Source organism: Miscanthus floridulus, chromosome 4, assembly GCF_019320115.1.
Source record: "Miscanthus floridulus cultivar M001 chromosome 4, ASM1932011v1, whole genome shotgun sequence".
In the NCBI taxonomy this organism is placed as follows: Eukaryota; Viridiplantae; Streptophyta; class Magnoliopsida; order Poales; family Poaceae; genus Miscanthus; species Miscanthus floridulus.
Window position 1 is genome coordinate 10,459,298 of NC_089583.1, and position 22,013 is coordinate 10,481,310.

At 46.5% G+C, this 22,013-nt stretch overlaps 1 protein-coding gene across 1 annotated transcript; it reads right to left on the bottom strand.

The window, feature by feature from the left end:
- Nucleotides 1–17,849: 17,849 nt before the first annotated feature.
- LOC136548045 (uncharacterized) lies at nt 17,850–19,714 on the bottom strand. Its single transcript, XM_066539700.1, has 5 exons — nt 19,687–19,714; nt 18,946–19,223; nt 18,640–18,744; nt 18,390–18,534; nt 17,850–18,094 (listed from the first exon to the last, which is right to left on the bottom strand). The coding sequence occupies exons 1-5, from the start codon at nt 19,712–19,714 to the stop codon at nt 17,850–17,852; spliced, it is 801 nt and encodes a 266-aa protein (XP_066395797.1).
- Nucleotides 19,715–22,013: the final 2,299 nt, after the last annotated feature.

Below are 22,013 nucleotides of genomic sequence, written 5' to 3' on the forward strand. Positions count from 1 at the left end.
TCTCTCGTCGGTTTTGCTGTTACTACATTTACAAGGAAAATAAGACCGTACTTGGTACGATAGAGTAGGGTAGTGTTTAGTTCCCTTCCATTTTGCAAAATTTTTTAAGATTTCTCGTCACATCGAATCTTGGGACGCATGCATGAAGCATTAAATATAAATAAAAAATAAAACTAATTACACAGTTTAGACGAAATTCACGAGACAATTTTTTAAGCTTAATTAGACTATGATTGGACACTAATTGCCAAATAACAACGAAAGTGCTACATTACTATTTCGCCAAAAAATTCGTCAACTAAACAAGGCCTAAGTTTGTAGCATCAACAAAGGGTTTGGTTATCGGGTACGCTAGCGCCCGGCCGTCCAGATGTCCGCGCATGTAAATCATTTTCCGCGTCCACACAGGCTCGTGCCACCTTGAACGTTACCAGCATCAAGAAGAGAGGGAGGGAGCAGCGGATGCCCACTCCGGCGTCGGAAGGAGGAGGAGACACCGAGACGAGACAATAAAAAGCTAGGAGGAAGATGCAACACTCGATCTATTTTTGAAACATCTAGATGCAACACTTGCAACATACGTCTGAAGACAGATGAAACACTTGAAACATATATGTGAAACACTTGCACAAACACCTGAAAAACACACTTAAAAACCAGATAAAACACAACAAATGTGTGAAACATTTATAACATACAAATAAATACAGTTTCAACATATAGATGAAACATTGAGAACGGAAGCTTGCAACATACGTGTACAACCATAGAAACATATGCACCATCCCGATCCACTTTTGCAACATCCGCATGAAACACTTGCAGCATACATCTCAAACACTTGCAACATACGCTTCTTCCTGTCATGGTGTCTTCGGCCGATCGCAGCAGACGCTGTCCCAGCCGGCAACAACCTTCTCCTAGTGGCGCGGTGCACGCCGTGGCCGCGACGGGCGAGCGCGTAGTGGGGCAGCGCGGCGAGGGATGGCCGTGGCGGCGAGGCAAAGTGGAGCACGTGCAGGGAGATGGGCACGACGGCGATGTAGAGTGGGGGGTGGAAGAATAGCCGGAAAAGCACGCGACGGGCGCGCAGATCCAGGAAGACGTCGTCCGGTCGCAGAGGCGGACCCAGGATTTCAAAGTTGGGTATGCCCATAGAAAGATTTTTGCAATTGACAACTTGACATTTGACAGAACATAGCAAAGACAAAAGGGCAAAGCGGGATTTGATTACCTCTGATTCTCTGAAAGGAACAAATCAAATCGGTGATGGCGAGGACGAGCTCGAGCTGCCGGAGTTGGTTAGGATGGATGGAGCCATGGAGGCCGTCGGCCTCGGCTGAGGCGGCGAGCGGGCGAGGCCGGCCGCCGATGACGCGCCGAGGCGACCGAGGGCAGGCCGGCAGGGGCAGGGGCGTGGGTCCGTTGGAGCCACGCCACCGCGACGGCCGGGATCCGTGGCAGGGGCGCAGCCGCGGCTGCCGCGCAGGGCCGGGCGTGGGGGATGGGGGCGGCGCGACGCTGCCAGCGGGCTGCCCTAGGGTTCGGCTCGGCGCTTGGATTCGGCGATTCGCTCGCTCCGTCTCCCATCTTCGTGTCTGGAGGAGTCGAGATGAGGTGAAGCCACGAGGGAAACTTGGGAAGTGGGCCATGGGGAGTGGAAAACGCCAAATGGGCCGTTGGGTGTGGGCTGGCCTGTGGGCTGCTTTGCGTTTGAAATCAAATAAGAAGCAGAGAATAACATAGAGTATCAATTTAAGACTTTAACTATATTATACATGTATATACATCTACAAACTACTATTTTTTCCCTAAAATATTGGGTATGCCTGGGAATACCCAGGTACAACAGTGGATCCGCCACTGTCCGGTCGGACGGACGTCCGCCCCGAACGTTATTGTTTGGTTATCTACATTCTACAGCGTGTAACAAGACTGTACTAGTTGATGATGATGATGATTGACAGATTGAGCATGCCACCCACCACTGCAAAAAGTGTCCATTTTTCTACCCTTCTTTTGCAAAGTGCTCCTAGGAGAGGAGCATTAAGAAATGCCCGGGCCCGGCCAAATTATGGCTGTCGGTTCGCTCTAACCAGAACCGTAGTAGCTTTTAATTCTGTTACTTTACGGTAGTTTACCAGAAGTCAGAGCACGGAATGGCTGCCACTGCCAGTATGCCTGCTTCTGTACTGTACTCGTAGAATCGTATGACATCAATAGGCATACTATGAAAATATAACTAATGAAGAATTTAATGATATTTATTTGGTATCATAAATATTATTATTTTAATATATAAATTTGATCAAATTAGAGATGCTTTGACTCTCAGAAAAGTTAGAATAACTTATAATTTGAGACGGAAGGAGTACTTGATTTTCTTGTGTCAACCCTTCTGATGCCACCTGTCCCTCTCTGTCTCTTTTTTTTTCTCCTTTTGGATAAAACAAAAGAGATGCTACTACATGTCCTTCAATCATATCGGTGTTATCGCATCGTATTCCTTTGCCACAATAGCGTTTTTGCACCCGCTGCGAAGACAAACTGTGGCTTTGGCCTCATTTTTAACTTTTATATAAAGTTTGTGATTATGCCTCTGTATTTTGCAACGAATGGACCCATTTATACCCCTGTTTTTTAGCTCGATTAGTTGGGATTGGAATACATAAAATAGTTCAAACAAGGGGACACATCTAAACAATTGGTAAAATAAAATTGTGACTGTAAGTTTTATTTATGCGCTTTCAAACTTTTAGAATTAAATGTTTGTTAAAGTTTTCCTCAAATTTAAAATGAATGACGAGTTAAGTACAACGTTTCCTGGGTTAGATTTACGGAGAGAATTTCATGTATAACACCGTGAAACTCACTCGTCCCTTCCGTGGCCATGCAAAGTTCAGATTTCTCTATTTAACATTGACTCCGAATTTCATTTCCTATATACACTACCGTTACCATTAGTTCTGAAGGCTGATGCCATTAACTGACAAGCGAAATGTCCAATACAACCCCCCTGATATAAGAAAATGCACTTATTCCATACATGACGCTGTTTCATGTATGCTAATACGTCTTGTTTGGGCCACGTTTCCATGTTTTGTTTGGTTGTTTCGGCCCCGTTCGGTTTGCTGAATCTTGACTGAAACTGGCTGAAAAACACTGTTCTGGCTGAATTGTTGTGAGAGAAAAACATTGTTCCGGCTGAAAAGCACTGTTCTGGCTGAATTGTTATGAGAGAAAAACACTGTTCTGGCTGAATTATCTTCAGGTTGCTAAGGTGCCAACTATTGAAATTGATCGATCATTTGTACTCGACCGTATCCCACACACAATCTGTGCATTGTGCACACGGCTTGTTTGTACAGTAGGCTTCTACCTCCACAGCGCCCGAGGAGGTGGAGGCCGCTGGCCCTGTACGCGGCGCCGGTGCCGATGCCGGCGCCGGCGTGGAGCACCGCGGTGAAGCCGCGTGGCGGCCTCTATCTCCTTGGGCGTGAATAGCACGACGAACGGCAGGGTTACCTGTTGGGACCGTTCCATCTTCGTCAGGACAAGGGCACGGATGATGGATTTGGATTCAGTCAGCGAAACCAAGCAAGGTCCGCCCGCTCGTCCATTCTCTTCTCTTGTCGTGGCTCGGGCGGGTCATAGCAGCGGCGACCCAGCGAGAACCAACCTCGACGTGAGCTGGGTTGGTGAGGGGGTTGTTGCGGCAGAGCGCAGGCGAGCAGAGCGGACGGAGAGAGAGAGAGTTAGATGCGACGCGGGGGTGGAGGAGGATGATGACGATTGTTGATGAATGGATGCATGGGACGGGACGGGGCTGCCCGGTTGTCTCCTTGCTCTTGTTTATGGAGGTATGGCGGCCGTCGGGTGGCGGAGCCGATGCGATGAGTGCTTCTCTCCCCCTCTCTTCGTCCGGGTTTGGCTGTAACTACTACGGGTGTAACAAGACCGTACCTAGTACCAGTAGTAAGTTTGTAGCATCAATAAGAAAGGGTTTGGTTATCTACATTTACAGCATGTAACAAGACTGTATGCAATGATGATTGTTGAGCATGCCACTCACTTTTACATGGGCCGGCCTCTTCCGTCCATGTCCATCCACCAAAAGCTGCATTGGAGTCCTTTAATCTTGCGGACTTCACCTTCTCCGTCTCTTCTTACTGCTCATTAGAGAGCGAGCATAATAATAACATAAGTATGAAATGTAAATGAAATAACTATGTTTTCAATGGGTCTCATAAAGGTACTTATACATGGGAAATTATGTGCTTGAATAGGTGTCTCTTCACGAGTGAAATGCACCCTTTCACAGCAGTGACATCCGAAGGACATGCCCCTTTGGTGGCATGTGTAGCAATCTAATCCTAACCACTAATCTCTAATTGAATGGATGAAATCATCTCTGAAAAGGTGTCCGTTTTTTAACCATGTTGCATTTGAGAGAGGATGTTAAGGTATATTAGTTAAGGGTATTAGTGTAAATCTTCTAGTCTAGGGTTTCTCTTCTTGTCTCTCATGTACTCTATATATAGTTCCCTTTGGGCCTCAATACTATCATCCACTAGTGTCTCTTTATTCGTAACAACAATGAAACAACACTACATACCTTGTGCATTTGGCAATTTCCCATGTCCCGTTTCTTTTTCCTTCGCTTTCATGTCCTTCTCTTCTACCACTTTCTTCAATTGTTGCTCCTGCTTCTACTAATCAGCAAAAAAGAACAGAAATAAAGTTGTAGTAAAATAGCACTACATACCTTGTGCATTTGGTACTTTCCTTTGTCATGTTCCTTTTCCTTTGCCCCCATGTCCTCTTCTACAACTTTCTTCAGCTGCTGCTCATGCATCTACTCGTCAGAAAAAGAAAAAGAAAAGATAAAAGATAAAAAATTGCAATAAAACATCAGTACATACCTTCTGCATTTTGGGCTTTTCCTTGTCATGCTTCTTTTTCATTACACTGTCTGGTTCTTCTTCTAGCTTCTTCTGCTGCTCGTCTTGACCCTCATCCTTTGTGCTCCTCTTCTTAGACCCCTCATCCAGCCCACTCACAAATACTTCTTTCTCTTCACTTTGTCTCTTCACCTCATCTTGTAACATAAACTCTTGCTTCAGTGTCAACAACTCAGTGCCCAATAGACACAATATCTATTGCAGAATCTTTAATTCAAATTGGAAAAAAAAACTCATTGTTTTTCTTTTTCAACACCTCTTCTTTCTTCTGACTCCACATATGAGACACTATTTTTGCACTACCCCTCTCAGTTGAGGTGGCATAGACTTAATTGTACCTAGGCTCAAGCGAAAATAACAAGACTTCAAAGACTCTTCAAACACTACACCCAACAATTGGATTAGAAGACCATAAAGTAAAGGCAAAATTGGATCCTTATCATCAAAAAACACATATTTAGACGATATATATCATTAAAAGAATCTATTTTTATGTTGTAATAGAGAATCCCACCCTGAGTGCAAATAAATTACGGAGAAGATAGGAGAAACACTACAATATTGAATTATCATATTTTAATGTGTGGTTAGGAAGGAAGTCTATAATGGAGGATCTTCACATTACTTGGAGGACACCTTCTGTCATGCTATGGAGATTCAAAGCAGCACTTGTTGAAGCATTGTTGAAATTGATGGTAAGAAGATTAATGGAGAAATGTATTTCTAAGTAATGTTTGTGGCAATTAGACCATGTATGATGGATTTCTGGCTGGGTGCAGACCTTACCTTTGCTAGTTGCCTTCGCCTTCCCTACCTGCCATTCACAAAACCACGCTACTGACTTTCAATTCCACTTCCTGCTCTGTGCGCAACTATTCTCCAAATAACTTGTTTTCCTTACCTCTACCCTGCTGATGCCACCTTTCCCCCTCTCCTTTTTCTCTTTTGGAAAAAAATAAAGGATGTTACATGCCCTTTAAGCATATTGCATAGTATTTCTTTGGCGCAATAGCGTTTTTCCTTGCACCCGCTGCAATGAGGACCATTGTGACTTTAGCCTCATTTTTTTTTGTAAATTTGTCAGTATGCCTATGTTTTTACGACGAATGAACCATTTATTTAGTGAAATTGTGCCCTAGGACGTCGTTCGAATGCGTAATATGCTGATGGACACCTCCAGAAGCGAAATTTGCGCAGTACTATTACAAAATCGTATGCATTTGATGTAACACACCGTGCCTATTATTTTATTTGTTTCTCGCATTCACATATTGAGAAGGCAGGAGAAATGACAGTTTTGCCATTGTCTTCAACCATCGGCTATTCACTGCCGTTGTTGTTGTCAGAGCGTCACCTGCGCCGACACCCATAGCAGAAGCTCGCAAGTGAGTGCCCGGCGTCTAGCCTGGATGGATGCACCCCCAGCCGCACTAGCTAGGGAGGTCGTGCCCCTAGTAGCGCTGGCTTGGGTGGCCGTGCCGGCATAGAGGGGGGGGCCTCGCCAGAGGAGCTTAACGGAGGAGGGGGCTCGCTAGAGGAGCTCGGCGAAGGAGGGGGGCTCGCCAGCGGAGCTCAGTGGAGGGGAAAGTGGGTGGCATGGCCTTCTATCAAGAGAGAGGAAGGTGGTGGCGCTAGACACGAGCACGGCGGCAGCGGGCTCACCATAGGTCGGGTGGGTGGGTCATGGCAACTGATGCAAGCAGCAGTGGCAATGGCAGTTGAGGACGGCGATGAGAAGGCGGCAACGGTGTTTTTCAGCAAAATTCGGTGAAGCCAGATGTTGAAGACGAGGGCAAAAAAAAGTAATTTCTCCCTTCTCTCTCCGCTGATATGAGAAATGAATAAAATAATAGGCACGGTGTGTTACGGCAAATGCACACGATTTTGTAATGGTACTGGGTAAATTTCGGTTGTTGCGTTGTCCATCAACATATTACGGATTCGAATGGTGTCCTGTAGCAAAATTTCATATTTATATTTACCCCCTATTTTTAGCTCTATCCGTTGAAATTGGAATAATTAAAAGAATTTTAAAGAGGGGGGAGCGGGGCATCTAGACAACTGGTAAAAAAATACGACTGAGGTTGTAAGTTTATCCATGCACTTTCAAACTATTAAAACTATATGTTTATGAAAGCTTGCTCAAATTTGAAAATGAATGATGGATTAAGTCCAACCTTTCTTGGGTTACGACGCTATAAAACTCACTTATTCCTCATTCGGCCCTACAAAGTTCAGACATCCCTATTTCATGCTGACTTTGAATTTCGTTCTCTACATGACACTATTGTTGGTTTCGAAGGCTCACGCTATTAACTGACAAGCGAAACGACCAAAACACCCCTGCTGTAAGAAATGCACTTATTCGATGCATGACATTGTTTCGTGTATGCTAATACGTCTTGTTTGGGCCATGTTTCCGTGCTTTCTTTGGGCGTTTTGGTGCAAATACCAAATAATTTTGTTTGCTAGTATGCATTATTGCATTAAATTTCATCCACGTTATATAAAACAAAACTAAGTCACAAATAAGATGCATATAACCATACATATATGGTCCATAGTTGCATACAACAATGTTCAAATACAAGTCGGTTCAAACACTACATCAACGTTCACCTCTTTTTGTTTTGTCATAGTTCTTTTTTGAAACTTGCGTGGCTCTACGGCCTTTCATTACCATCACCTGATTCCACTAAATCGCAGATCACTTGCATATTTACAGAAACGGGGAGAGGTCCAGTCCAAACACAGGATTGTCCTGGTTCCCAAGCTAAACCCAAGCTCGTGCGCAGACGAGTTGGTAGATCATGGAATTAGAGAAATAGCTAAGCACACAAATTCATTTGCTAATAGGTGCCGGATATTGCCGAAGATCACTCTACAAGGGGAACGGTCATGAGCATCAGAAGTTATAGCCTCCTACAGAGCACTTGAATCAACCTCCAGCTGCACATGAGACATGAGACATGCCATACAACTCTGCCGTTTCCAGGGCTTGGAGATAGCTTACTGCTTCCGCCATCAGCGCATCATGAAGCTGACCAGCATTCCCTGCCCCAGCTAGCACGTGATCACTGGTGAAGTCTCGTACAATGAAGCCCCATGCACCATTCTTTGTTGCCTACACAAAGGCTCCATCGGTGTTGATTTTTAGGACACCTTGGGGAGGTTTGATCCATCTCACTGGTGGCCTAGCAGCTGATCTAGGTTTCGGAGTGGACAGCTTCAACAGCCCCATCATTTCTAAGACTGAATGACAGACAGTGTGTGTATTTTGAATTTGATCTCCAGCATTAATCTTATTCCTTGCATCCCACCACTTCCACAGCAAGAGGCTTACTTTGCAGGCCAAGCTTTGTTCGAATTGCAGCACATTCCATACAAAATCCTTGGCTGAGTGGGCCGCCAACAGATCAAGACTTGTTTGTTCCATTTCCAAGAGACGCCAACATCTCTTCATCAGCTTGCATTGTAGGAAGCAATGTCCTCCGTCCTCATCAAAGCGCATGCATACTGGACATCTCATGTCAAGAGTGACCCCTCTCCGTTTGAGGTTTTGCTTCAAGGGTAAAACTATTGTGAGCCAGGCGCCAGAGGAAATGGCACACCTTTGGAGGGCAAGGTACCTTCCATAATTTCTTCCATTGCTTTGCGTCATGATCACTTTCCTGCCCAATTTTTTTGCAATTTGATCCTTTTTTGAAGAAAATTTATGTTTCACTCCTTGGGAGACGTAAACTCATCTTTGGACCCTAGGGGGTCGGCGTCAGGACTTATGGCTCCGAGGTAACACGTCTCGGCGCCACAGATCTCGGCTCTGAGGTGCCTGACCATGCACAACAGGGCATCCTAGGTGGCGTTGACGTGGCCGGTACCTCGGAACCACAGATCTTGGCTCCGAGCTCAGAGCCATGGATCCTGGCGCTGAGCATGGATTCAAAACCCACGGCCAACTTTCCCTTGTTGAGGCTGCTTTCATTTCTTCCTCCTCCCTCTCGGGTTCTTCCTCTCCCTAACCCACCCAATCTTTTGAATCGACGAATTTGACCTTGGATACTTGGATTTGATCCATACATCTTCGTGAGCAAGGTATCCTGTCTCCCCTTATCATTTTTTACGCATTGATTTGGTATATATTACGTCTATTTTACAACCCTAGATACGTTATTACCTAATGTTTGAAGTGAATTTTTATTTTTTGTATTATGTAACGGTAGGATGCCAAAGCGTGGTAAAGCTAGTAAGCGAAGATAATCTCTTATCATCGTGTTATATTATGTTTTCATTTATGTGCAACAAATGGAAAACCCTAGGTTTAGGGTTTAATGTTCATTGCTTTCGGTTCTTAGAACAAATTTGGTTCAATTGTAGTTATGACCGGATGACCGGAAATGCCTTCGACCCATTGCCTCTGTCTAGTGGTGTTCCAGTGTCCATGTGCTGGTACGGTGATCCTTGCAAGGTAGCCAAGTCCAATGAAGATGAAACGTATAGGCAGAGGTATTGGATGTGTGCTAATTTTTGCGTTTGAGCCTACACTTCATCAGCGCCGCATAAACAAGATGGTAAGAAATTGATGCTGTGTAATAATTATTTTGTGTCAAATAAAGTCTTGCATGATTTATTTGTTTTGTAATAATTGCATTTATTGCAAACCCCTCCACCGCTCTATGATTTTGAGCAGTGGATCGATACTGAGATCAAGCCGGAAGACAAGGAGTGGATGCAGAAACTGCTATGGTGGGAGATAGAGGACAAGGAGATAATGGAGAAGAGACGCAGAGAGGAGGCTCTAGAAAAGGAGCACAAGGAAGAGGAGGAACGAAGGCATGTTGCTGCATACAGGGAGGAGAGGGAGAGGAAGCTTGAGCGTATGCTCCGAGCAAAGGTAGCGATGGAGGAGAATCCCGATGCCCAGAGGAAGAGAAAGTGGCCTCGTTGCACTCAGTAGTCTTCATGACTTACTAGTTGTCGACAAAAGATGCTCGGCAGTCATCCGAGGGGTATCCCACGAAGGTAGATTGATCGGTAGTGGTGTGCACAATCAAGAACAAGACGGCAACAAAGACATAAGAGTTAGATAGGTTCGGGCCATCTACGCGACGTAATACCCTACTCCTGTGGTCTGTTGGTTTGTATTGGCTATCGTATGATATTGCGTGTGATCAGATGCCTTAGGCTAGGTCTAGAATCCGTATATGGATGTCGACTAGGGGACCCCTGTCCCTCTATATATGCTCTGGAGGGGTAGGGTTACAAGGAAAGTATCCTAGTCGGTTACATGGCAAGTATTAGATTACAATATCTATAGTATCCGATCAAATCTTCTAGATGTCTTCCAGAGTACACCGAGCAGTGCCGTGCGCCGCAAGTCTTGAATCTTGTGGGCTGGACCATCCCTAACCATGCAGCCCATGTCCCTTGCCATGTGTACCTGGGATTATACCCCCCATAGCTAGTCCCCGAGCGCCTTGTATCCTTTGAGCAGCGCCGTCTTGAACAAGTCCAACCAGTTTGACGTGAAGCCGACCAATTTAACTGGTGACCTGAGCGGTGAAAATTAAAGCCGACCAGTTTAACTGGTGACCTAGAAGGTGAAAGTCAATGTCGATCAGTTTAACTGGTGACCTAGGCGGTGAAAGTCAATGCCGACCAGTTTAACTGGTAAGGAGACTTCTGACTTAGCCAAGTAAGGCTTGCCAGAAGGATGTAAGGGGCTCAAGATAAAATTTGAAAATTCTTCCACTTAGGAGAAGTGTAGCCACTTAGACTACGCCAATAAGGAGGGTAAATCAAGAAATAAGCACTACATTCACTGCCGGGTGAAGTGTAGCCACTTAGTCCCCGAGCCTGCTAGAAGATGAACAATAAATCTTGAAGTAGGGTCAAAGAAAAGAAGTCTGAAAGCTTGCCGACGCCATCTGACATGCGCGTATCAAGACCCCAGATGTGATGCCCAAGATCAGCACCCTGATCCAAACAGCATGGAGCAGCTTGATAGCACACCGATGAGACGTAGCAAGACCTGGCCACCAAGGGAGTCCCCAGCTTAGCTGGTGACTCTTGCACGAAGAATCCAAACACCGAGGAGTCCTTGTCTTAGCTGGTGATGCTTGCACGAAGAATTCGAACACCGAGGAGTCCCTAGCATAGCTGGTGAGCCCCCAGCATAGCTGATGATGAAGCCCATCCGATGAGCAGTCCAACCAACTGATCGGGGCGAAGTGAACACCGAGCAGGAGTGAGTGCCGAGTAGTCTGACCAGTTGGTTGGCGGTGAAGTCCATCCGATAGGTGGTCCGACCACACAGACGATGATCATCTTGTCCAGTCCCTGAGCATAAGCTTGTTGACCAAGCCGTGCCCCTGCAAAACAGATGTGTAGAATAGGTAGTATATAATGTAAAAATAAAATATATGAACTTCGGAGAAGAATCAGCAATGGTGATGAAATAGCGTATGCAGCTTGGTGATCAGTTGGTGTGAACACTTAGTGTTATTCTAAAGATGTATTTATATTTAATATAAACCGTCCGACCAGTTAGTGTGTAGCTGAGTCTCCAGCCCTAGCTAGCCTGTTAACCATAACGCGGAGCCCCTGTGCGTGTAGGAAGAGCAGGGCGTCACTAAGGAGGCGCTGCCAACCACCCCAAACGCATAGGGCAGGCACTCATGCACGTGTAGGGAGAAGCCGAAGATAGGGCCGTCTCTGGAAACATCCAAGCATCAACATGACTGTTCGGGTATTTGCCTTAGACTTAGCTGTATATCATCATTAAGATGGTATACATGAAAAAATCATTTGGAGAGCAAACATGGAAAAAATAGTTCGGAGAAACATCATGGAGATATATGAAGGTTGGGGAATATTTAGAAAAATGTTAAAGCATGACTTAGCTTTAGACATAACATTTGGTCGGCGGCGTATGATGTTATCTGGTCAGCGTTGATGAAATTGCCTAGCCCTCGACCTTTCTGAACTATCATCATGGCAGCGGTCGCGGTTGTCACAGCACCATTCTTCGCGGCGATCATTGTTATGACACAGCAGGTGGTCGGAGTAAGTAGTCTGGGCGATGTCGTCCTTATATTAGTGGTCGGCAAGAGAATAGATGTCTCCAATCTAGTCAGCAAATTTGTCCCTTAGGGCATCCTAATGGATGGTGGTCGTATCCCCTGGAGTTTTCTGATCGGCTTTCGATAGATCGGAACCGAAAGGTGGTCAGCACCAAACCGGAGTGGTTAAAGCTGATTCCATGAGGGAGAGGTAGTCGACGAGCTTTTGGCCGACCTGATCGATGGAGGCGATTAGATCATCATTGCCGACCTGCTTCCTCGAGTAGCGGGGTAGTAGGTGGTGAGTTATTGGTGAAGACGACCTCAGAGGCACTTCCAAGATCGGATCTGTTGTTGCAGCCATTGGTGTGGTCGGCGCAGAATCGATCTACACCGGCTTGAAGATCTCTCCTTCTCCGTCAGCATTGATGACCTAAGAGATCGATCCGACCATAAAGATCTGGCTAGACCTTAGAGAGGACGAAGAGGTTGAAAAGTGTACCATCTTGTTCATCATGGAAATAGCACGCACACCCCTACCTGGCGCGCCAACTGTCGACAAAAGATGCTCGATAGTCCTCCGAGGGGTATCCCACGAAGGTAGATTGATTGGCAGTGGTGCACGTAATCAAGAACAAGAAGGCAACAAAGACATAAGAGTTAGACAGGTTCAGACCATCTACGCGACGTAATACCCTACTCCTGTAGTCTGTTGGTTTGTATTGGCTATCGTATGATATTACGTGTGATCAGATGCCTTAGGCTAGGCCTAGGATCCATATATGGATGTCAACTAGGGGACCCCTGCCCCTCCTTATATGCTCTGAAGGTGTAGGGTTACAAGAAAAGTATCCTACTCGGTTACATGGCAAGTATTAGATTATAATATCTGTAGTATCTGATCAAATCTTCTATATGTCTTACAGAGTACGCTGAGCAATGCCGTGCGCCGCAAGTCTTGAATCTTGTGGGCTGGACCGTCCCTAACCATGCGGCCCATGTCTCTTGCCGTGGGTACCTAGGGTTATACCCCCCACACTAGTTCTATGGTTTATTCATGAACAATGTTGTCTAATCTTGGACTTTATATTATATTGTCATGTAATGCACTTTAAGTATGGACGTACCTAGGGCATGTTCTGCGTTGTTTAGTTTGTCGTCATGTACTTCAAATGTTGTTATGTTGATTAATGTGCTCTATTACAAAACAAATAAATCATGCAAGACTTCATTTGACACAAAATAATTATTACACAACATCAATTTCTCACCATCTTGTTAATGCAGCGCTGATGAAGTATAGGCTCAAACGTAAAATTGGCACACATCCAATATCTCTGCCTATACGTGTCCTCTTCACCGGACTTGGCTACCTTGCAAGGATCACCGCACCAGCACATGGGCATTAGTACACCACTAGGCAGAAGCAATGGGTCAAAGGCATTTTCGGTCATCCGGCTATAACTATAATTGAACCAGATTTGTTCTAGGAACCAAAAGCAATGAACATTAAACCCTAAACCTAGGGTTTTTCCATTTGTTGCACATAAATGAAAACATAATATAACACGATGATAAGAGATTACCTTGGCTTACTAGCTTTACCACGCTTTGGCATGCTACCGTTACATAATACAAAAAATAAAAAATCACTTCAAACATTAGGTAATAACGTATCTAGGGTTGCAAAATAGACGTAATATATACCAAATCAATGCATAAAAATGATAAGGGGAGAGAGGATACCTTGCTCATGAAGATGTATGGATCAAATACAAGTATCCAAGGTCAAAATTCATCAATTCAGGAGATTGGGCGGGTTAGGGAGAGGAAGAACCCGAGAGGGAGGAGGAAGAAATGAAAGCAGCCTCGGCAAGAGAAACTTGGCCGTGGGTTTTGAATCAATGCTCGGTGCCAGGATCCATGGCTTCGAGCTCGGAGCCGAGATCCACGGCTCCGAGGTCGAAGCCACAAATCTTGGCACCGAGCTTGGAGCCATGATCTGTGGCTCTAAGGTAACGGCCACGTCAACGCCACTTAGGATGCCCTGCTGTGCATGGTCAGGCACCTCAGAGCCAAGATCTGTGGCGCCGATACATGTTAGCTCAGAGCCATGAGTCCTTACGCCGACCCGCAAGGTCCAAAGAAGAGTTTACATCTCCCAGGGAGCCAAACATAAATTTTCTTAAAAAAGACCAAATTGCAAAAAATTGGGCACTTTCCTGGTGTTGCAGGCTACTTTCACCTTGCTGATTCTGCCGCTGGCGTTTCTCTTCATCTTCTAACACATGGTATGCCGACTTGACTGAAAATGTTCCTTTCCTATCATGGTGCCAGGCAATGACATCATCCCTACCGAGGCGCACTGGGATCAACAAAATGTTTGGAACGTCTTCTTCCCAAAAGATGTCACGCACAAGTTGAGCATCCCATGTTCTAGTAGACGGATCGATAAGTTCTTCTACCTTCAAGAGTAGCACCACACCCTTGCTGTTCTTGGTCGACGAGCTATGCCTGCTGGGATCCGGGGATCCTCCTAGATTCTCACCTACGAACCATCACCAATCCTTCAGATCAAGCCAGTCTTCAAACCTTTAAAACCCCAGACAATGCTGCGCCATGTATAAGAGATTCCCGGCCCCTCTATCACCTGCAATAGATCACCACTTCGGTAGTACCGGGCTGTAAGTAACTTTGCGCATAACGATTCTGGGTTTTGCAAGATACACCAAGCTTGTCTCGCTAGCATGGCTAAATTGAAAAGATGCAGGTCCCTATAGCCCATACCACCCTTATCCTTTTGATATTCTCCTTCTCCATTTGAGCCCACAAAAACTAGCAAATCAAAGTATTGATCTCATCCGCTAGCGACTTCGTGATATCAAAACAGGCCATCGCATAGCTTGGTATTGCCTGCGCCACTGCCTTTATAAGAGTCTCTTTCCCCACCTTCGATAATAGCTTCTCCTTCCAGCCCTGTATGCACTTCTAGGCTCTGTCTGTTGGCCCACAGGATCACCGGCTCAGGTGAGTGAACCCCTCACCAGTCTTGCCGAGCACCCACTAGCCGTGCCGACCACGAACAGGCGTTGTCCATCCCCACACACTATGGCTCGAGCTAGAGGAAGAAAGGAGAACAGAGCATACACACACAGTATAAGACACCAGCGTTGGCCGAAGCCCTGTATGGAAGATGGCAAATCTGAACTCTCTTTACTGAGTTGCCGTGGTAGTCTATTTATACAACTCTATCCATCTAGTCCTAGAACAGCGCACATACTATAACAGTAACTAGATAACATACATGGCTGACTTTGCGCCAGCCTCTGCATGTGGCTACAGTGCTGCAAGTGAGTCGTGCGGTGCCTGCACCTGTAGCGGCTACAGTATCATAGCCGGGGGCCTTTCGGCGCCGCCTTCCCTTGTTGTGTTCACACAAGAAAAGCAGTAGTTTATTCTAACAATTCTTCCCCTAAACGTACTACTATCCCTTGTACCCCCTCCATGCCAATCATCTCCTTCAGCTCCGTGAGTGGAAGACGTCCGAGCGGCTTGGTGAGGACGTCTGCGAGTTGCCGACCAGTTTCGACGAACTGGATGACGATCTGCCCTCCATCGACACAATCCTTGAAAAAGTGGAACTTCACGTCGATGTGTTTGCTTCGGTCGTGTAGAACCGGATTCTTCACGAGGGCGATGGAGGGCTGGTTGTCCACCATCAGTGCTGGTGGGTGAGCTTCCACGTCGGTCAGCTCGCCCAGCAGCCGGCGCAGCCACACAACTTGGCACACCGCTGTGGCCGCCGCTACGTACTCTGCCTCACACGTAGATAGCGCCACCACCTTTTGTTTCAGCGACAGCCATGAGATTGGGGCCGACCCGAGGAAGACGAGCACGCCAGAGGTGCTCTGTCGTCCGTCGATGTCCCCCGCCATGTCTGCATCGCTGAACACAATGAGCTACAGCCTACTCCCGTCGGTCTTTGGGAAGATGATCCCATGATCCACCGTCTCCTTGACGTAGCGTAGTAGCCGCTTCACCGTAGCCCAGTGATCCTCTCTGGGATCCTCCATGAAGCGACTGACGTAGCCCACGGCGAACGCAATATCCGGCCTCGTGTGGACAAGGTAGCACAGACCACCGATAATGCTCTGGTAGAGTGTTGCATCAACCTTCGTCGTGGTATTGGCCTTTGTCAGCTTCAGCCGCTCCTCCATCGGAGTCACGCATGGCTTGCACTCAGCCATGCCGCTCCTCTCCAACAGCTTGGAGGCATACGTTCTCTGACCGAGCGTGAGTTCCTTCTTCCCCTATCTCACCTCGATGACGAGGTAGTTGGAGAGTGCGCCGAGATCGCTCTTTCGAAAACGAGCCGCCATCTCGTGCTTGAAGCCGTTGATGTTCTCCGTGCACGCGCCGGTGACGATCAGGTCGTCTACATACATGCCGACAACGAGCTCCTCCTTCCTCCGTCGCCGCATGTAGAGCGCGTGCTCGGTTGCGCACCACTGAAACCCAAGCTCTTCTAGCATGGCGTCAAGCTTGGCGTTCCATGCTCGTGGGGCCTGCCGCAACCCACTTGTTGGCCCACAGGATCACCGGCTCAGGTAAGTGAACCCCTCACCGGTCTTGCCGAGCACCCGCTAGTGTTGCCGAGCACCCACTAGCTGTGCCGACCACGAACAGGCGTTGTCCGTCCCCACACACTATGGCTCGAGCTAGAGGAAGAATGGAGAACAGAGCATACACACACAGTACGAGACACCAGCGTTGGCCGAAGCCATGTATGAGAGATGGTAAATCTGAACTCTCTTTACTGAGTTGCCGTGGTAGTCTATTTATACAACTCAATTCATCTAGTTCTAGTACAACGCACATACTGTAACAGTAACTAGATAACATACAGGGCTGACTCTCCGCCGGCCTCAGTGCTGCAGGTGAGCCGTGCGGCGCCTGCACCTGCAGCGGCTACAGTATCACAGCAGAGAGCCTTTCAACACCGCCTTTTCTTGTTGTGTTCACGTAAAAAAAGCAGTAGTTTATTCTAACCCTGTCTTACAAAACTGCAAAAGTTTGCGTCCTGGAACGACCCATATAGACAGGAAGGCCGAGATACCTATCCGTTCTCACCACATGTGCAAGACCGAGCGTAGATAGAAACTCATCACATGATGACTGACTTGTGTTCTTGCTGAAAAGTACAGAAGACTTGTGTTTGTTTATTATCTGGCCTAAGCATGCCTCAAACACTTGGAGTACATGTTGCAAGAGTCTGTCTACCCAACAACCATGTGTTTTATACAGTTTCAACACATGAATTTTTTTACACCATAGAATTAAGATCCAACAGCCTTCATCCTCCTTCTACCTCTAGCCTCCTATCTCCAGTCTTCTTCTACCTCCAGACAATCACAAATCACAAGATCACAGATCCAAAGATCACAAGAAACAATTTTTTTCTATGGAAGAACAAAAAGACAAATATGGGGTTTTTTGCAGCCTCGCCTCGCTCGCGCTTCGCATGTGTGTCACCATCTCCTGCACTCCACAAAGACCCTCCCCAAGTCACCGAACGAGATCGTCGTGGGCAGCACTCGCCACTCGCTCTCGCAGGCGGTGAGGTGGCGCTGTCAGAGCAGACTCCGCCCCCAACCCCCCACGTCTCCCCCACAGGTAGGCCTGCAACCATGGCCGCGGCGGCCGGGCTCAGCGCCGCAAGACAGGGAGGCCGAAAAGCACTGAAGCATGTGTGTCGAAAGTCCCCTTAAGACAGTTGAAAAGAGAGAGGGAGAAATCCATGTGTTTTTTTTTTTGCTAAAACACATGTGTGTTATATAGTATTTCTGTATTGCAAATAAGTTGCATTCTCCTGGTTTGCTTTTAAGAGAAGCAAAGCATCATCTGCAAAAAGCAAGTGAGTAATGCTGGGCGCATTAGCACATATAGTGATCTCGTGCAGCCTCCCGGACTCCTCTGCTGCATTCAACATTGATGAGAAACCCTTGGCACACAAGAGGAACAAATATGGGGACAGCGGGTCACCCTGCCGTAATCCCCTTGAAGGCCGGATTTCTTCTGTGAGTATGCCATTCATCTTAACTTTATAAGTCATCGTAGAAATGCAACACAAAATCAACCTGACCCATCGCTAGCTTTTTTTTTCTCGAATACGCAAAAGATTTGCGTATCATTGTATTAAGAAGAAGAGTTTGAACTTACAAACAACACGCTTCTGTCGAGCGCCGAAGGGGGTCGACCTAAAATAGCCGTAGCTGGACCATCCTAGCAAAAAAAACTCACGCTTCGATATTACATAAATAAAAAAACAACCAATACCGACGCAGCGGTGCAACCTAGGAGGTGGCCTTACGTCTTCGTGGCTGTCTGGAACCGTCCGCGAAGAGTGCGTCCAGTGCTTCGACATTAGACGCAGTAAGGTTGCCGTCGAAGATCCTGCCATTAGCCTCCAGTTCCAACGCGGACGGCGCTGATGGACCCTTGGTGTAGCCCATACACTACATGATCAAGACATCACCTCGCTTGGAAGTAGGTACTCGATAGAGGGGCTGAGCCGCCATCCGCCTGCTCCAAATAATTCCATCCCATCGCTAGCTGAAAACCATCTTCAACATGATTTTCTCCGAATAATTCCATTCCACTCTATTATACGCTTTACTCATGTCCAATTTCAATGCAGCAAATTCCTTACCTCCCGATCTCTTGTTCTGCAGGTAATGAGTCATATCATAAGCTATCAAAACATTATCCGAAATGAGCCTGCCCAGAACAAAAGCGCTCTGACTTTGAGAGATGATTTCTGGGAGAATTAACTTGAGGCAGTTGGATAAAACCTTGGAGGCAATCTTGTATATGACATTACACAAACTTAGCGTTCGTAAGTCTTTTAGTCGTTCACGATTTTGCACCTTTGGAATCAGCATCACCACCGTCTCGTTCCACTTGGCCGGCATACAACCCTCATTTAGGAAAGTAAGAACCTCCCTCACCATATCTGCCCCCACAATGCTCCAATGTTTCTTATAGAACAGTGATGACATACCATCAGCCCCCGGTGCTTTAAGGTCTCCAATTGCATCGAGGCCTTGCCGCACCTCTTCCTCCGTGAACTCACATAGCAGTTGATTATTCATATCATTTGATACCGATTGCTTGACATGTTGGAGGAATTCTTCCATATGGTTACCTGCATTGGTGGGAAATAAAATTTTGTAGTAATTAGTTATGAGCTCTTGCAGCTCCCCATCTTCCTCCACCACACTTCCATCATCCTGTGTTAGATAATCTACTGTTTCCTTGTGTGAACACACAGTAAGGGAAGACGCCGCCGAAAAGGCCCCCTGCTGTGGTACTGTATTCGCTGCAGAGGCAGGCGTTAAACGACTCACATGCTGCACTGTAGCCACATGCAGGGACAGGCGTAGAAGTCAGTTCGGACTAGATGGATAGAGTTGTATAAATAGACTACCACGGCAATTCAGTAAAAATAGTTCAGATTTGTCATCTCCTATATAGATCTCCGGCCAATGCTGGTGCTTGTACTGTCTGTGTGTATGCTCTGTTCTCCCTCTTCTTCAACCTCTAGCCATAATGTGTGTGGTCGGACAGCCTCGGTCGTGCTCGGCAAGACTAGTGAGTGGTCGACTCACCTGAGCCGGTGATCGTGTAGACTAACATCCTGCACCAATTTCTTGATACGGCTTCTCTTTCTTCGCTCCGTGGCATATTGGTGAAAGATGTGGGACAGGAATACCTGTTTCGTCATAGTTGATCTTGCTGAAGTTTTCCACCCAAATAACTGCAATGTTCGACTGCTGGCCTGTTCCCCGTTGGCTGCTGAAGTGCTGATGTTCTTACGTAGTGACAATAGTTGCAGTTACCAGACCTTATAGAAAATATATACCACCGTTCACCGCTTGGACTGACTTTATGATAAGAGGCCAGAAGACCCGATACATAAACTGATAAACAAGGTCACTGTGCTTCAGATGCTTTAGGCTAACATTCGCCAGCTCACCCTCCAACTGCAATGTCACCCTGTTCATGTTCTTCATACTGTAAGCATAATGGTAGAGTCTCATTTTCGATTAGTCCAAATCATAATAACAGTTAGTTGAACAAGAACATATGTAGTTAACTGGTGCTACTAAATTAGGTATACAGAGTCCTATTTGGTTCCTAGGTGTTATGGAGACGAGTTACTTCTTGAGGAACCCAGTGCTTTCTTTGCGTGGTGGATACAGCTCTATTTTCATGGTAGGTTGGCTTTTCTTATAGTAGCAACCCAACAAACTAATACATATTTTTGTTCAACTCAATTAGCATTCCTTCAGAGCCAATGAACAATTGAAGTTGATTCTTGCACTTTGAGCATGAGAAGATATAGTTGAACATAGGCTTCCAAATACTGATGCATAACAATATGGGAATACAAATTCGACTTAGGCCCCGTTCGGCTTGCTGAATCTTGACTGAAATTGGCTGAAAAACACTGTTCTGACTGAAATGTTGTGATAGAAAAACACTGCTTCGGCTGAAAAAAGAAGCCGAACAAGCCGGACATGGGGTAAGCCGAACGGAGCCATGTTGTATGGCGTGAAAAATGCTCGGAGCCATTCATAATGCACCGAATTACTTCATACCAACATGATAGACCTTCAGTTAAATGTTTGTTCAGGTCCCCTCAGAAGCATGGCAAATTGGTTGTCAGTTGTCACCAGGATGGAGCAAGTGGCATAATAGGAAGTTGATGGTGGTTTGGTTAGAACTGTTTCCAATTGTCAGCCTCTTTCATCCTTTGTTTCTTACAGTGCTTTAGATATCAAATTTCACACAAAATAAAAACCTGTTTCTTCTACCAGGACAAACAAAAAGAAGTTCTATATTAACTACTACTGTGCATGATGCTTTTTTTTTTACAAACGTGGTGCTAGTTTTGTTGGGAGTCTTGATGGGATTCGGAATGTGAGAGAGATGGAGATGGAGATCCACTAGGTCCATTTGGAATGTGAGAAAGAGTAAAAGCCCAACCCGATTAAGTAGTTGGGTTTGCGGCGTTGCGGGGGCACTCAAATATTAGGGAGGGCGCTCCTCCCTCTTCATCGGTTCAAGGCTGTAGCCACCGCCGTCACCAACCTCGCAACATGGAGGCGTATGCGGGAGTCGCATCAAGGAAGGCGGCGGAGAAGGAGCGCTCCTATGCCGGAGCCGGATCAATGAAGGCGGAGAAGGAGCGTGCCCTTTCGACGCTCAAGAATCTCGACCTCGACGAGGAAAAGGCGCACGCCGGATCGAAGACGACGGAGGAGGAGGAGAAGGTGCTGCAGAATCCCGTGCCCAGCGAGTTCCTGTTCTCGTTCGAACCCTTGCCCGGGCAGGAGGAGGGCGGCCAGTCCAAGGCGTGGGACTGAAAGAGGAGGAAGCAGACCTAAAGGTTGGGCATGGAGTATATCGACTACGTGGCGGCGAACCCTCTCCCCCCACTGTACCTACCCGATCCTAGATTCTCGGATCTGGGAACCAGCGAGCTGCAAGAAAGATTTGTCGCTAAACAAATGGCTTCGCGTGAAGAATGCGAGAACATCATCAAGCAGCTCAAGGAATTCGGGTACGCTGATGTCGAAATCGAGGTCCCGGACTACGATGAGGACCCTCTATGCAGGGATGGCAGCATGGATGGCTACTGGCATGGTGTTAAGGCTGCCTAAATAATCTGCAGGGATGGTTTCTGGTATGGTGTTGTGTTCAGGCTGCTAAATAATTTACTACATGTCACCTCTGCGTGAGAGGCATCTAAGTTATTCAACTTTATCTTCTGTGTGATATTGCTATCGTAAGTTGGAAGACTCTCGTTTCTTATCTAATACTACTTGAAATACTCATGTTGCTTTTCTCGTGTGACCACTGTTGGTATACCTTGTTTTGATCTTAGGTGATCAGGTTGGGTGGCTACTAATAATCAAAACGAAATGATGCT

Bases quoted from the DNA above. Each gene is read 5' to 3' on its own strand.
- LOC136548045 (XM_066539700.1), bottom strand. From the start codon at position 19,714: ATGTTAGTCTACACGATCACCGGCTCAG. The intron at 18,745-18,945 runs GTGCAAAATCGT...CATTACCTGCAG, and splicing joins TGGTGATGCTGATTCCAAAG to AACAAGAGATCGGGAGGTAA. The intron at 18,095-18,389 runs GTAAGGCCACCT...GCATACTCACAG, and splicing joins TTCCAGACAGCCACGAAGAC to AAGAAATCCGGCCTTCAAGG.